This window comes from Trichomonas vaginalis, chromosome IV (assembly GCF_026262505.1).
Source record: "Trichomonas vaginalis G3 chromosome IV, whole genome shotgun sequence".
Classification (NCBI taxonomy): domain Eukaryota; phylum Parabasalia; order Trichomonadida; family Trichomonadidae; genus Trichomonas; species Trichomonas vaginalis.
This window is the reverse complement of record NC_067206.1, coordinates 39,121,158-39,135,116: the sequence shown is the minus strand read 5'-3', so window position 1 is coordinate 39,135,116 and position 13,959 is coordinate 39,121,158. Positions and strand designations below refer to the sequence as shown.

At 34.4% G+C, this 13,959-nt stretch overlaps 7 protein-coding genes and 3 pseudogenes across 10 annotated transcripts, besides 1 other annotated feature; 7 read left to right on the top strand and 3 right to left on the bottom strand.

Annotated features, from left to right (window-relative positions):
- Positions 1 to 13,959: part of a mobile genetic element that runs on past both edges of the window.
- TVAGG3_0248170 lies at positions 45 to 1,611 on the top strand (annotated as a pseudogene). The gene has a single exon. A coding segment is annotated over exon 1 (1,567 nt).
- On the top strand, positions 1,652 to 2,732 carry TVAGG3_0248160 (annotated as a pseudogene). Its single transcript has one exon. A coding segment is annotated over exon 1 (1,081 nt).
- On the top strand, positions 2,999 to 3,664 carry TVAGG3_0248150 (uncharacterized protein; the record flags this gene model as incomplete). The annotated part of the gene is made up of 1 exon (XM_051227945.1): positions 2,999 to 3,664. One exon carries the CDS (start codon positions 2,999 to 3,001, stop codon positions 3,662 to 3,664), a length of 666 nt encoding a protein of 221 aa, XP_051112931.1.
- TVAGG3_0248140 (KilA, N-terminal/APSES-type HTH, DNA-binding family) lies at positions 5,049 to 5,876 on the top strand (the record flags this gene model as incomplete). Its single annotated transcript, XM_051227944.1, has 1 exon — positions 5,049 to 5,876. One exon carries the CDS (start codon positions 5,049 to 5,051, stop codon positions 5,874 to 5,876), a length of 828 nt encoding a protein of 275 aa, XP_051112930.1.
- TVAGG3_0248130 (uncharacterized protein) lies at positions 6,315 to 6,779 on the bottom strand (the record flags this gene model as incomplete). The annotated part of the gene is made up of 1 exon (XM_051227943.1): positions 6,315 to 6,779. The coding sequence occupies one exon, from the start codon at positions 6,777 to 6,779 to the stop codon at positions 6,315 to 6,317; it is 465 nt and encodes a 154-aa protein (XP_051112929.1).
- TVAGG3_0248120 lies at positions 6,944 to 8,034 on the top strand (annotated as a pseudogene). The gene has a single exon. A coding segment is annotated over exon 1 (1,091 nt).
- On the bottom strand, positions 10,714 to 11,571 carry TVAGG3_0248110 (uncharacterized protein; the record flags this gene model as incomplete). Its single annotated transcript, XM_051227942.1, has 1 exon — positions 10,714 to 11,571. The coding sequence occupies one exon, from the start codon at positions 11,569 to 11,571 to the stop codon at positions 10,714 to 10,716; it is 858 nt and encodes a 285-aa protein (XP_051112928.1).
- Positions 11,596 to 11,856, bottom strand: TVAGG3_0248100 (uncharacterized protein; the record flags this gene model as incomplete). The annotated part of the gene is made up of 1 exon (XM_051227941.1): positions 11,596 to 11,856. The coding sequence occupies one exon, from the start codon at positions 11,854 to 11,856 to the stop codon at positions 11,596 to 11,598; it is 261 nt and encodes an 86-aa protein (XP_051112927.1).
- Positions 11,902 to 12,327, top strand: TVAGG3_0248090 (uncharacterized protein; the record flags this gene model as incomplete). The annotated part of the gene is made up of 1 exon (XM_051227940.1): positions 11,902 to 12,327. One exon carries the CDS (start codon positions 11,902 to 11,904, stop codon positions 12,325 to 12,327), a length of 426 nt encoding a protein of 141 aa, XP_051112926.1.
- TVAGG3_0248080 (uncharacterized protein) lies at positions 12,355 to 13,929 on the top strand (the record flags this gene model as incomplete). The annotated part of the gene is made up of 1 exon (XM_051227939.1): positions 12,355 to 13,929. One exon carries the CDS (start codon positions 12,355 to 12,357, stop codon positions 13,927 to 13,929), a length of 1,575 nt encoding a protein of 524 aa, XP_051112925.1.

The window sequence follows — 13,959 nt, the reverse complement described above, 5'->3', positions numbered from 1 at the left end:
CGTTCCAGTTTCAAATAGCAGAACTTTTGAGACAGATATGCTTAATGTATGACAACATCTCTGATTTCACAAGATATGATGACGACCATGACCCCGAACACAGTGAAGAAGAAGTTTTACAAACATCCATTAAGACAGGAAAGGTTTTAACTCAAAGTCTCATTATTGACACCAAAGATGGCGAAGTGGACGTTCTTCAAGAGCTGAAGAAAAATACTTCTGAAGGAGGTGGTGGTAGGCATGAACTTGAAATAAATGAGATAGAAGAGAAATTAGCCGAAAAAGCAGATAAAAACCATGTTCATTATATAAGTTCAGACGAACAGATTATAACGGACTACCATGGATATTTAACACAGGATGAAGAAGTGAAGACGAAAGATGTTAATGAAAGAAGATATAAATTCATTCGTGCTAAAGGTTATGACATACACTGTACTGTACAGTATGACACAGGTAAAGCACCAGAAGCATTTGATTATAACAATGAAATTTATGCTTCATACTTCTTTGTTAACGGTGTATTAGTTGAACCAAGATTTACTTTGAGAGTTAAGGCAAAAATAACTTTTGAAGATGCTATTAAAAGTAAAGCTGACAAAGATGAACTTGACGCAACGAACAAAGTTTTGAAATCTCATAAACACAATATCTCCGATATAAATGAACTTCAAGCTACATTAAATAGTAAAGCCGACAAGAACCATACACATGAATCCTTCACTACTGTTAGAGCAGACGACATAATATTGAACTATACCCTTGGTTCAAGTGCACCATTAGAGAATCCAAGTACAAGCGTAAAAGATACACTAAACTCCTTAAATAGTAAATGTATGAACATTGAAGGTCATGTCAGAAACTTTGAAACATATAAACTACCAGCAATGTTAGATAAAAAAGCAGATAAAGAACATACACATAACTCCTTCTCAACTGTTGCTATAGAAAGTATTGAAGGAACGGTTGGCGGAACTGGTGGGGATGCATTATATTATAATCCTCCTAACTTTCCACAAGGTTTAACATCGAATGAAAACATAACAACGAAGAAAGAAATTAGCTGTAAAAATGTTTATGTCATGGATGATGAAAATAATGTTAAATTCACTGCTCAAGATTTATATGATAAGAAAGCAGACAAAACAGAGCTTCAAACATTAAAGATTGAAATACTTCAAACATTATATCCTGTTGGTTCTATTTATACGTCAATGAATTCAACAAATCCAGAAACAGTTTTAGGTTTTGGTACGTGAAGCAGATTGTAGATAAATTCTTATACTTGTGCTAGATATTCAAAGCAAACAGGAGGTTCGAAGAAAATTAAAGAAGCAAACTTACCTGCGCACACTCATACAGGAACGACAAACACAACAGGTAATCATACACATTCAATAACAAAAAGAGGTTTTACAAATCTTGCAGCAGGTTCAGATAGACAGGGAATGAATAGATATGATATTTCAAGTGACCCAGTAGATTCAGGCGCAGGTATTTTCTGTGGACGCAGGAAATCATTCACACACTTTCACAACAAATCCAACAGGCTCGGGTGCAGATTACATGCCACCATTTGTGACTGTATTCGCATGGTACCGCGTTCAATGAACGCGCTTGAGCCTAGAATAAAATCTTTAACTTTACATAAATGAGCTTGAAAGAAGTATTCGAACAACATCCATGGAGTCATTTAAGAAGTTCAATGAAGCTGCAAAGAGTTGGGATTTACTAACAGAGCTGAAGTGAAAAGGTTCTTTGACAAAAATGTTGTACATCAAACAAAAATAAACCCTTACGACTACTTTTACCAATTTACTCCAACGCTCCTGACGCATACCAATTTGACACTCTCATTCAAAGCAGAAAATGTGGCCATAAACCATTCCTCATCTTCATTAATGTTAACACTCGCAAAGCTTTTGCGTATATAATGAAAAATAAAGGAACTCATGAAGTTTTAAGAGTTTTACAAAAGTTTGTAGCAGAACATAGCCCAAGTACTTTAACATCAGACCAAGACAGTGCATACCTCAGTAATGAAATCACAGAATTTCTCATTAAGCATAACATAACTCACTACACTACTGAAGACCATAACCATAACATACTCGGCATCATTAACCGCTTCATAAGGACTCTCAGAGATTTAAACCAAGAGCGAGACTTTACCGAAGAAACAATGAAACATTTTCTCGAAGTATATAATTCCTCAACACATTCTACAACAGGACATACACCAAATTCAATGACACAACAACAAGAAGAAAAGTATATACAAAAGAAACGAAGTCAAACACAAAATATCAGAAATTCAACACAATTTACCCTCATTCCTGGTACAAAAGTTCGTGTAGTTCTTGACGACAAACCGTTGACAAAGAAACGTTTAAGGTTAAGTAGAAACTATTAATCGTAGACTCTACGCAGGTAATGGATATCTTATAAAAGCTGCTGACGACTCTATTGCGTTTTATCCTCGTCATAAATTAGTTGAAAGTAGTAATGGCAAACTTGCTGAAACCATTGACGAAGCAAAGCGAGGAGTGGTTATTGAAATACTTGGCTATAACATAAACGATGACACTTATAAAGTAAGATATGAAGGAGGCGTTGAAGATGTTATACCATCTAAGAACTTGAGAGAGTCGAAGCCAATACATCTGGGACCATTAGAGCGGGAGTACTGGAAAGACAAAAATATGCCAGAAAGAATAAGAAAATTCTTCTAAACTTTTTCATTAGATGTAAATCAGACATGAACGAGAACAGTCATGATATCATTAATGGTACCATTTATTTACACCAAAAATAATTTTTAGGTGAAGTGGTGAGATCTAACCCGATTTCTAACCTCATTTCTACCCTAGCCGCTTTGCGGCTCTGACCCAAAGGGTCTCATGAATTTTCATGAATTTTCATGAATTTCCTTAAGATAGAAAAAATAAAGTTAGTTTTATTTTTATTTATTTTTTTTATTTTGTATGTAAGAACAGAAATGTCAGTCGAAGCAAAAACATTCACGAACAAATCTAATGGCGAAACATTCACAAAAGGCACTTATAATGGTATTGAAGTCTTACGTAGAGACAAGGATGGTTACATTAATGCAACAAAGATGGCAAGAGAAGCGGGAAGGTTAAACCATTTAAACAGATTTCTCAATAGTGCTAAAATGCAGGAAATTCTTGAGTTTTGGTTGAAAGAATACGGTCGAGCCAAAAGTGGCTCAACCTCAAAACAAGCATTTTATGAGCTTACTAAGGGTGTTATAAATGAATTCAAAGGTATTTACATACATCCTGACCTCGTTCATTTTGTTGCTGAATGGTGCTCTGTAAAGTATGCATTTTATGTCAAAGATATTATGGACTCCATAGACAAGAAAGTTCATAAGAAGTTAGATGAAGAAGAACTCGAAGATACAGTAGAGAATGCAAAACATTTGTTTGAAGAAGAAGTTAGAAAAATGCATGAAAAACAATTAGAACACGAACGTGAGATATGTTATGGTTATAGAGATTCTCTATACGAACTAGACCAATGGGAACAAGAAGATTTAAAGAGAGAATTTAGAGAATATGAACTCGCTAAGATAGCATTAGAAGCTGCAGAAAAGAAGTTAAAAGTTTGGGGTCGTTTTGTACAAAAATATTGTGAGTAAATGAACTCATTATTTTTGCTGAATTCAGCACAAAATTCTGAGTAAAATGGCATATGGCATGTGTCAAACCGTTGAGTTTTCACAAAATTCCAAAAATAATGTTTAGGTGAAGAGGTGAGATCTCACCTGTTTTTTCACCCTCGCCGCTTAGCGGCTCAGACCCTTTGGGTCTCGTGAATTTTCATGAATTTCCTTAAGATAGAAAAAATAAAGTTAGTTTTATTTTTATTTATTTTTTTATTTTGTATAAAAGATATGATTTCAACAATCGGCACAACAACAATTCAAGCTGCGAACGGCAGGACTCTGTCCACAACTACAGCACCAAACTCGTTAGTCATGAATCCTACGTCAATGTTGGTAGAGATGAAAAGCTTTATTCCTTCTTCATATACTTTTGAAACAGAAATCCAGAAGATAAAGCAAGAACTTTTAACAAGTAATTTAGACTGTAGTGCGAAAGATGAAACAAATGAACAGTATCTTTATGAAATGGAGGACCTCATCGACCATTTACCTAAACTACCTGAAGTTCAGCAGCAAAAACTAACTATTCCTGAATTCGACGAAATTGAAGTCAAAGCAACTGACTCAGTAGAAATTAAGAAATTCATACGTAAAGTAAATTATGAGTTTCTAGGATATCATTGCAACCATAAAGTTATGGACAAAGATTGCGACATGGTTTATAAAAATATTTCTGACATATATAAATCGGTGGAGTTTAAGACATACGACAACTTTGTTTCATTAGTTGCAAAATGTGTATGGCAGATAAGAGATAAAGATAGAAGAGGTAAAGTATGGAATGAACAGATAAGACCCGCTATGTTTGAGATGAAGAGAGCAATTGACGCTTTAGTTATTTTAGCTGGTAATGTTTCAATGTATAACGCAAAAACGATGCCGCAATGTTCAAAATGTAAAGCAGCAATCAGAAAATATAACTACTCAGTCAAAGAGATAGAAAGAATGCGAAACGACTATGCAGACTTAAAGAAAGAAGCAGAAAAGCCAGCAGAAGATAAAATGGATATGTTGACATTTCTTAATAAAAACTATCCAACAGCAGAAGATTTCCTTCTGTCTGACGTCAAGAAGAAGTATAAAGAGACTTTCGGCATGATTAAAACATTCGATGTACTAAAAGAAGAAATAGAAGCTACGAAATTGTTTAGGATTTCAAATATACATCGTACAATTCATGTAAAACGCTTGTGAAAAAAGAGGTGAAAAAGAGGTGAAAAAAGAGGTGAGATCTCACCACTTCACCTAAAAATTATTTTTGCTGAAAAATGACCAAATTTCATGAATTTTCATAAAAGATAAAAATAACGCTAATTTTTTCCTAACAATTTTTTTTATTTTGTATGTAAAGACAGTAATGTCAACATCAGAGAACACAACAACTGCTATCGTTCATGAAGCCATAAATGAAGAATACGAATACATACAGTATAACAAACAATTGAGACTCATTCGTTCAGTCAAAGATGACATGTATCAAATGCAAAGTATAATGAATGCTCTTCGTTCTACAAAGCAAGCATATCATTGGTTTGAAAACCAACAGACAAAAGAACTTTTAGAAGAATTTCCTCATATGATTGCTTCCCTCGGAAAACCGGGGGAAGAGATTCCGTACGAAAATCGCAAGAATTTGGCTCCTGGTTTGAAAGGTTATTATGTTCATAGACTTTTAGTAAACGCTGTAGCAATGTGGGCTTGGCCCCGTTATGCTTGTTATATTTTCATGATGTTAGATGAACTATATAAAGCAGAACGTGGAGAGATGGAAAAGAAACTTCAAGCAAAAGATGAAGTCATTGAATCCAAAGACAAAAGCATACAGAAAAGAATACCGCGTTCAGTACCAAAAGGAAAGGAAAAGAGTTATAGGTATATGATATATACTGAAGAGTTGGAGAAAGAAGAAGATAAAGATATGGTTATGTTGCATTTAGTCAGAAGAAACAACAAGAGCTTTTATGACTTAGCTAAAATATATAAATCTGACAGAAACTGGTTCTATCGTGAAAACTTACCGATTTCAATGACACCGAATGAACAAATAAAGGAAATTGTCAAAAATACTCTTCCTCAAACACACTATGACATCAAAGGTTGTACAATACTTACATTCAAAGAAGACTTACCATTACTGAAGGAAAAAATAACAGAATATTTCGACAACTTCAAAGAGGAAGAATGAAAAAAAATCTCGTCGGGTGCCACGTTAGGACCATAGTGGAGAAAACCACGATAAAAAAACAAAACCCTTCGTCGATTATGATCGACACTGAAAACATTAACGATAAAATTTATTTCCTGGACTGTTGTCTAAATGTCATGTTGTCATCATTTTTCAGTTGCGATGGAATATATCTAACCCTCCCGTTAACTAATAAACTTGACGATCAGACGATTCTCTCTTCGTCAATTATGTTCGACACTGATAACATTAACGATAACATTAAAGATAACATTCATTTTTGCATTAATCCTGCTGTGTTGTCTAAATGTCATGTTGTCAGTAATTTTAAGAGAAGTTAATTAACCTGGTGACACATGGTGACGTGGTGACACATGGTGACGTGGTGACACATGGTGACGTGGTGACACCTTCAGTTCTTCAAAAATATATTTTTGCTTAAATAGCTTCAGGGTCTATTTCTTCAACCATTTCACTTCCTTCGTCAATGTCAATAGAAGCTTCTTCAACCTTTGGTAGGAGCTTCTGTATAACATCTTTGTTCGTTATTGTCTTCAGAGATGAAGGATAATATTTCACATTTGTTTCACCCTTCTTATATTCTTTCTGTTCGGAAAGATTCATAGCAATACTGAAGAAGTCAATATTAGAGTTCTTTATGACAGTATAATGAGTATCTTTGACATTCACGAAGAAACTCTTTTGTTTCAAAACTACTGCTAACTCTTGTGAAGTATAACGTTTGCGGTCAATGACGATAGCTAATGGTCTGACATACTGACCAAACTTAGATTCTTTCACAAACTTCTTGTTAAAGATAACATTAACGTTTGAAGCATTATTGAACTCATTCTTGATGGCAGTAGCGAGAGCATTGTATGAAAAGAACTTGCAATCTTGCATGTGTTTTATTAAATAAAAATATTAAATTATTTTGAAAATAACTTAAAAAAATCTAATCTAATTTTTTCAAAAAAATATTTTTTATTTCCTACTAAAGATGTATCGGAAGTTGTCTAAGTTAGAACACTCGGAAATAAAACAACTTCTTACAGAAGCTAATATAGATGTTGCAAAGCATTACGCCAACAAACAAAAAAGCACTCGCTGACATCCTCAATGACTATAATGTGCAATAAGTTATGATAGAATTCATGAGTTCATAAAGCCGCAACGCGGCGAGGACGAAGTCCATGCAAGAGCATTTCCATTAAATGACGTTGCTATTGACTTATATCATAGACGTTCAGTACCTCATGAAGTAAGAAGAGAAATGTTTGACATAACAAATGCAAACGTTGGTAAAACAAGAAGAAGAGACGACGCACTGAAACAACAGAGAAGAGAGATGTTTAAGAGTGCTATAGAACAAGTTCGCAAAGCTAACGATGTCCTTCGTTCCATTGACGACAAACCAAAAGAAGGTGAGAGATGGTTAAAGAAAGATGAAGAGAATAGGAAGAGGAATGTTAAGACAGGCAATAGACTCATTGACTTTAACATCGAAGCTTTAGATGAACCAAACAGAGACTACTTACACAAACATTTCGGTAAGGTTTTCATGAGACTCTTAGAGAAGATTAAAATAAACTCCCAACAAAGATGGATGGTATGTTATAAACTTGGTGGAAAGTATGAATGTTCTACGTTAAACCTCAATAATATTGGAACATTACTACATCAGCTCTTGAAGGAGAACTTTATATCAGAGATAGAAGCAAATGCTGCAGGTATTGTTGAAATGCACTATGACTTCTTCTTGACAAACATAAAGAATCTTACTGAAATAAAGATGTATGATTTAACAGAATATGAAGGCTTAACGATGTCAGATGTAAAGAAAGGCAAACCAAAAAAGAGACCATATAGAGATGAAAGCACACTGACAAATGACCAGAAAGCCATTTTGGAAGCTCTTAAGCAAACAGGAAACCCAGCACTTATAGAAAGCTTTTGGAAAGATAATGGTGAAAAGAAGTTTTATAAGAAGAGAAGCGGTCAGTTCTGGAAGTATCTTTGCACATTACCTATAAATCTTGAACGCTACCAAATCTTCAATGAACTGAACAAAAGAACTGCAACACTTATGACAGAAGATAACTGCTTCGTTTATGCTTGCATTCAGGCTGGAGTAAATGAAGAACTATTGACCACATGAGAGAAGTCATTCGTGTTAGAGACTTTCCTCAAAGTAAAGTACAAGAAATTTCTGACGCAACAGGTATAGCATTTAATGTTACCATTGGTTACTTCAATGACTCAAGACATAATGAAATAAAGAGATACATACCAAAAGAATGTGAAACTGTTCGAACTATTGACTTACTTCTTGTTGAAGACCACTACATGCTAAATGAAAGATTACCAATGACAACATATTTCATTCGAAACTATATAGAAATCTTGAAGGAGTGTGGTGGAATGAACATTGAGAAACAGATGAAGATTTATACAAAGAGAGAGAACAAATATGTAGTTCGTTATGATAGAACAACACCGTTATGGGATGTTATGAAAACATTATGGGAGTGCAAATATTTCGAACCTATTTCTTATGGAGAACTTTTCACATATACGACTGACTTATATAAACAGAACCTTGCACCATTTAAAGATTTGACATATGCTCCAAAGTATTGTGTACAACTGAAGAAGAAAGCCGAGTCAAAAGAAGTAAATAAAAATAAGTGCAAGTTCATTCCTGAGCACGTTTTCTTTGCTGACTTTGAGTGTAGCACAGACGGCTTTCATAAAGCTTTTAACATATGTTATGACAGTGAAGATGGTTCAGTGAGTGAAAGCATTTGGGGTCAGAATTGTGCAACAGAATTTTTGGAGCGACTTCCTGACAAGAGTTTAGTATATTTCCATAACCTCAGTTATGACATAAACTTCATCTTAAGACACATGACAGAAGTGAAAGGAACTCCCATCATTAAAGGTTCACGAACAATGCAAATAACTGGCTTATATAAAGGAAGGGCAATTATTATAAAAGACTCTTATAGTGTTATAAATAAGAAGCTTAAACTATTTCCTGAAATGTTTCATTTGCAGTGTGGTGAAAAGGAAGTATTTCCGTATCAATATTATTCAAGCTCTTTATTAGCAAATGACAACAGAACTGGTGTCATTTCTGAAGCGTGTAAGTTTATCCAGGATGCGGATACATTCATGAAAAACATAGATTTAATCGAAAACTGCAGAATAGATGAGAACCACTTCGACTTAGAAAAGTATAGTACATTCTATTGCAAACAAGATGTAAGAATTTTAAGAGAAGGTTTTGTTAAGTTCAGAAATGACATATTGAAAGAATTTGATTTAAACGTTTATGACTACGTTAGTATTTGTTCAATTGCTAACAAATTGTTTGAGAACAGAGTGTACTTCCCGAATGGAAATTTATATGACCTCTCAAATAAACCAAGAGAATTTATTTCACGCTGTATTCAAGGTGGAAGATGTATGCTGTCAGATAACATGAAACAAAAGAGCGAAAAGAAACTCATTGCTGACTTCGACGCTGTTTCATTATATCCATCCGCTATAGCAAGACTTTATACTTTAGAAGGTATTCCAAAGGTTATGAAAAAGAAATGTTAAGCACAGAGTAATCTCATGAAACATTTATTCGATGACGACCAAAGGAACCCATTGGTGAAAAGTTTATGTCTGGCTTCTTTGTTCTCATTAAGATAACAGAGATTGGAATACATAGACACTTTCCTTTAATAGTTTGTGACCCTGAACTAAATCCAGAACTTAACGTTCCCAGAGTTCAAACACTTGCTGTTTAATGTATGTTGACCATATAACATTACAAGACCTCATAAAATATCAAGGTGTCAAATGTGAAGTGTTTGCAAGGATACTATTACGATGGAAACAGAGATATTAGAATAAGAGATGAGTAAAGAAGTTGTTTGAGTTAAGGTTAAAGTATAAGAAAGAAGGAAATCCTTTGCAAGAAAATATAAAGCTCATTCTGAACAGTATTTATGGCAAAACTATTCTATCTCCTATTGAGTCAAAAATAACCATAGTAGATGACAATGATGCTATAAGATATGCCATCAGAAACTACAACCATATAGTGAAGTTCGAAGGTTTGGATGGTTCAGATAAAACTATTTTCAAGCTAACGAAAAGCATTTGCAGACACTTTAACTTCTGTCCACTTGGTGTTAATATTCTGTCAATGTCGAAGAGAATAATGTGTGAAGTATTCTGTACTGCTGAAGATATGGGACTTCAAATCTTCTACCAGGACTGTGATAGCATGCATATTTTCAATGAAGACATACCAAAGCTTGCAGCAGAGTTTAAGAAGAGATACGGTAGAGAACTTATTGGTAAAACATTAGGTCAGTTCCATTCTGACTTCGCAGAAATAACACCTGGAAAACAAAGTTTAGCATACAAGTCAATATTTTGTGGAAAGAAGACCTACATAGACTTACTCACTAACGATTTAAATGAAGTTGCATTCCATGCACGTTGTAAAGGTGTAAAACAAGACGTTCTTGCTTTAACAGCTAATGAAATGTTTCCTGAAGCTATACAATGCTATTACAATGAAGATAAGAACATTCACATACCTGTTGGAACATATGACAAAGACTCTGAGTTCAGTTTAATGAAACTTTACAAAGCACTTTATGATGGTCAAGAGATTGGATTTGACTTATGTAAGTCTTCTAGTCCTTGCTTTGCTGAAAAGTTTAACTTCTCAATAACGACTAAAACAAGCTTTATTCGTAAGTTGAAGTTCTGAGGTCATTTATTTTTGTCAGCAATGAGGTCATTCGTGATAAAAATAAAACTAGCGTAGATTTTACAATACTGCGATGGTAGAGTTTAAGAGTTGTGCTTCAATGTATAAACAATCTTTTCTATCTGGAGGCAAGAACACTGGGCAGTTATGGTCATGAGTGGAGAACATGTCTATCCAAAACTCACGATTGAAACCTGTTAGTTTGTAATATTTAGGATTTGGTAATGGTGAATTTCTTGTATGACCAATGAACTCATTTTCAACGCCTTTACTTAGGTTTGAATATAATATAACTTGCTTTCTATCCCAAATGCCAGGTGTTACAATCTTTGAAAATTCATTTTTCCTCGGAAGCATTGCATCATAATTGAAAACATTTTTGAAATCATCACTTGGTTCAGAGATTTGAAATCTTATACGTAATGGATTTTCTTTCTTTTTAGCTACTTCATTGAATGGTGAATATACAACAAACTGACAGTCATGAGTTCCATCTTCATTTTCATTAAATTCATAATGAAAGTCTATAAGTTGTGGCTGACTACCTTCTTCTTTCAGTTGTGCAAGAAACTCACGTAAAGGCTGTAAAGTTTGTACTTCAATTTTAAACTTTTTCTCGGACATTTCATTAAATGAAATCATACATTGTAGCAATGTTGTATCGTCTTTAAAGTATTTGTATATGTGAATGTTTTGGGCGCTTAAAGACTGTTCGTCATTTTCTATCTCGACTTGAAGTATAAAGTCAACTTTCCTAAATGCTCTCGTAATGTACATATTTGTTATGCCAATGTACTTCTCTTCATTTATGTTCACAATCCAGTCTGTTGGAAACTTAAACGTTACTCTGTTCCCCTTTATTTTGACGTCAGGGTTTTCACTACTGAACGCAACAGACAAAGGTATTTGTCTATACATTTAATTCGGATAAAAATAAACCATTTACTCTTTCTTTGCTTCAGCTTCTTTAGCTTTTGCTTCGGCTTCTTCTCTAGCTTTCTTTGCCAGCAAATGTGGGTTCTTTTGTCTTCCAGCAGCTAATGCAGAAAGTTGTTTTTCACTAAGTTTTCTCTTTGGTCTCTCTGGCTTTTGTTCTTGTTTTTGTTCCTTCAGTTCGGATAAAATTTGCTCACGAATTTCTTTCTTCAATGCTTCAACATCTATGACCCCTTGGGTCTTGTCCGTAGGGCTTGTCTGAGTCATTTGACTGCAGATAAAAAACAAAATTAAAACTTTAACCGATGTAAAATGAGCTTGTCAAAATCAGAGCGAGAGTCTATTATATTAAATGACGCAAGAGGAATACAACATCCTTTCTATTACGTAAGTCAGAGTAAAGATGGTAAAATATACGTAAGAAAAAGAAAGGTTCCATTAGCGAATGCAGAAAGCGACAGTATTAAGGTGTATGGCAAGGGTGAAGTCCATGTTAAGCCTTCTATTCAAACTGAAAAGTCAATAGAACCAGAAGAAAAGAAGCCAGATGTACTTTCAATAACGAACCAAGAGCTTATTGCAAAGTTCGTGAGTTTCATTGAAAAACAAACCGAGTCAAAGAATCCTGACCCGCCAGTGAAAGAAGTTGAGACAAAAGAGAATGTACAGTTCATTGAAAATGTCAAGAAACAACTTCCACCACGAATGCCAAGAAGAAGAGTGAGAATAATGAAGTAAATAGATATTTTTATCTGAAGTAAATACATGCAGAACGAACAGTTAAACGAATTTACTCCAGCAGAGCATATTCATCAGATTCGCTCATATTTCGATATCATAGACAATGCAGTTCAAATTGGTGACACTAATAGAAAATATTCTGACGCAAAGATTCCATCACAACCTGGAACTGCTAAAGATAACACATGGGTAACATTCAATCTCTCACCTCCTGGTGAAAATATGTTGGACCTTTACAATACATTCATTACGTATAAAATGGAAGGTCAATTTATTGTAGATAAAGAAATTGGTTCAGGTTCCAATAAAACAAACCCACCAGGATTTTGGATTGGTTTCGATGACGCTGTCTATGCAGTTGCTGGATATCAAATCCTTGCAAATGGTCGTATCGTATATTCTCAAGACAACGCAAGAGAAGAAGCATATATAACTTCAAACTCACAAACTACCGAACAAATAAAGAAAGTAGATGTTTTCTCAAAGACTCGACATGAAGATGTATGGAGTCATTCGGGAACATGCAGAACAGGACAAATTGTTAGTGGTCCAATTACAGCAGGAAAATCATTTGATTTTAAGCTTCGTTTAAGAATTCCTGCTAGAAGATTCCTTCCATTAGAAGCTATTCGATTTATTCCAGCTTTTGCAGGAAACATTCAGCTTAAAGTAAAGTTCAGTAGCGACGCCTTACAATGCACATCTATATCTGTAAATGATATCATTGCTTTCAATCCAACTCTTAAAGTTGCATTTGCTTCAGATTCAAATCCACCGACAAATAAATTTGTTCCATGGAATGAACCATTCACTATGATAACGAAGGCAGTAGAAGCTAGTGGAACAGTTACTATTACAACTGTAACCCAGCAACTATTTCGAACAAAGATGGATTTTAATGAATGTTTCATTCATCCAAAGTCATTCTCTTTAGACCCTAACATTTATACAGAACTTGTAGAACATTATACAAACGAGGCTTTATGTTTTCCTGTTAAAGTTATGGATTGGATTCCTATGGACGGTTCATTCTCAAAGAATACAGATAGTTCAAGTGCAACATTTACAGCAGCTTATACGCCTATTAATGTTAAAAGTATTTGGGCACTATTTAGAAAGAAAGACAACTATTATGTTAATTTTGAGAACCCTAAGTTTAAATATCTTCAGCTTTCCATGGGAGCTTATGGAAATATGCCTGCAGAACCTGAAAAATCATATGGACCTGTATTTTATGAAATGGTTGCGAACGCTTGCAATACAAACAATGATATGATAGGATTTAATGAAGATGTTATGAGGTCATTGGTGGATGATGGTAGTGTGGAACATAAATGGGATAGCTATGACAACACACATTTCTTATGTGGTTTTCCAACAGAAGTGGACTTTTGCTTCCAGCAAAGTCAAACATCTACTGCTCCAATAACATACAAATTGTCTGTTAAAGGACCTATTGAACTAGCAAGTGAAAATGTACCAAAGCCACTTATTGGATTTATGAGGGATTGCTGCTTTGCCATTCAGGTAAGACAGTCAGGCATCCCCATAATAAGATTAGATGACTATAACTTAGCCACGGACGACAGTGAGGAATAAAGGATGAACGTTTATTTTTAAAGCTTATAA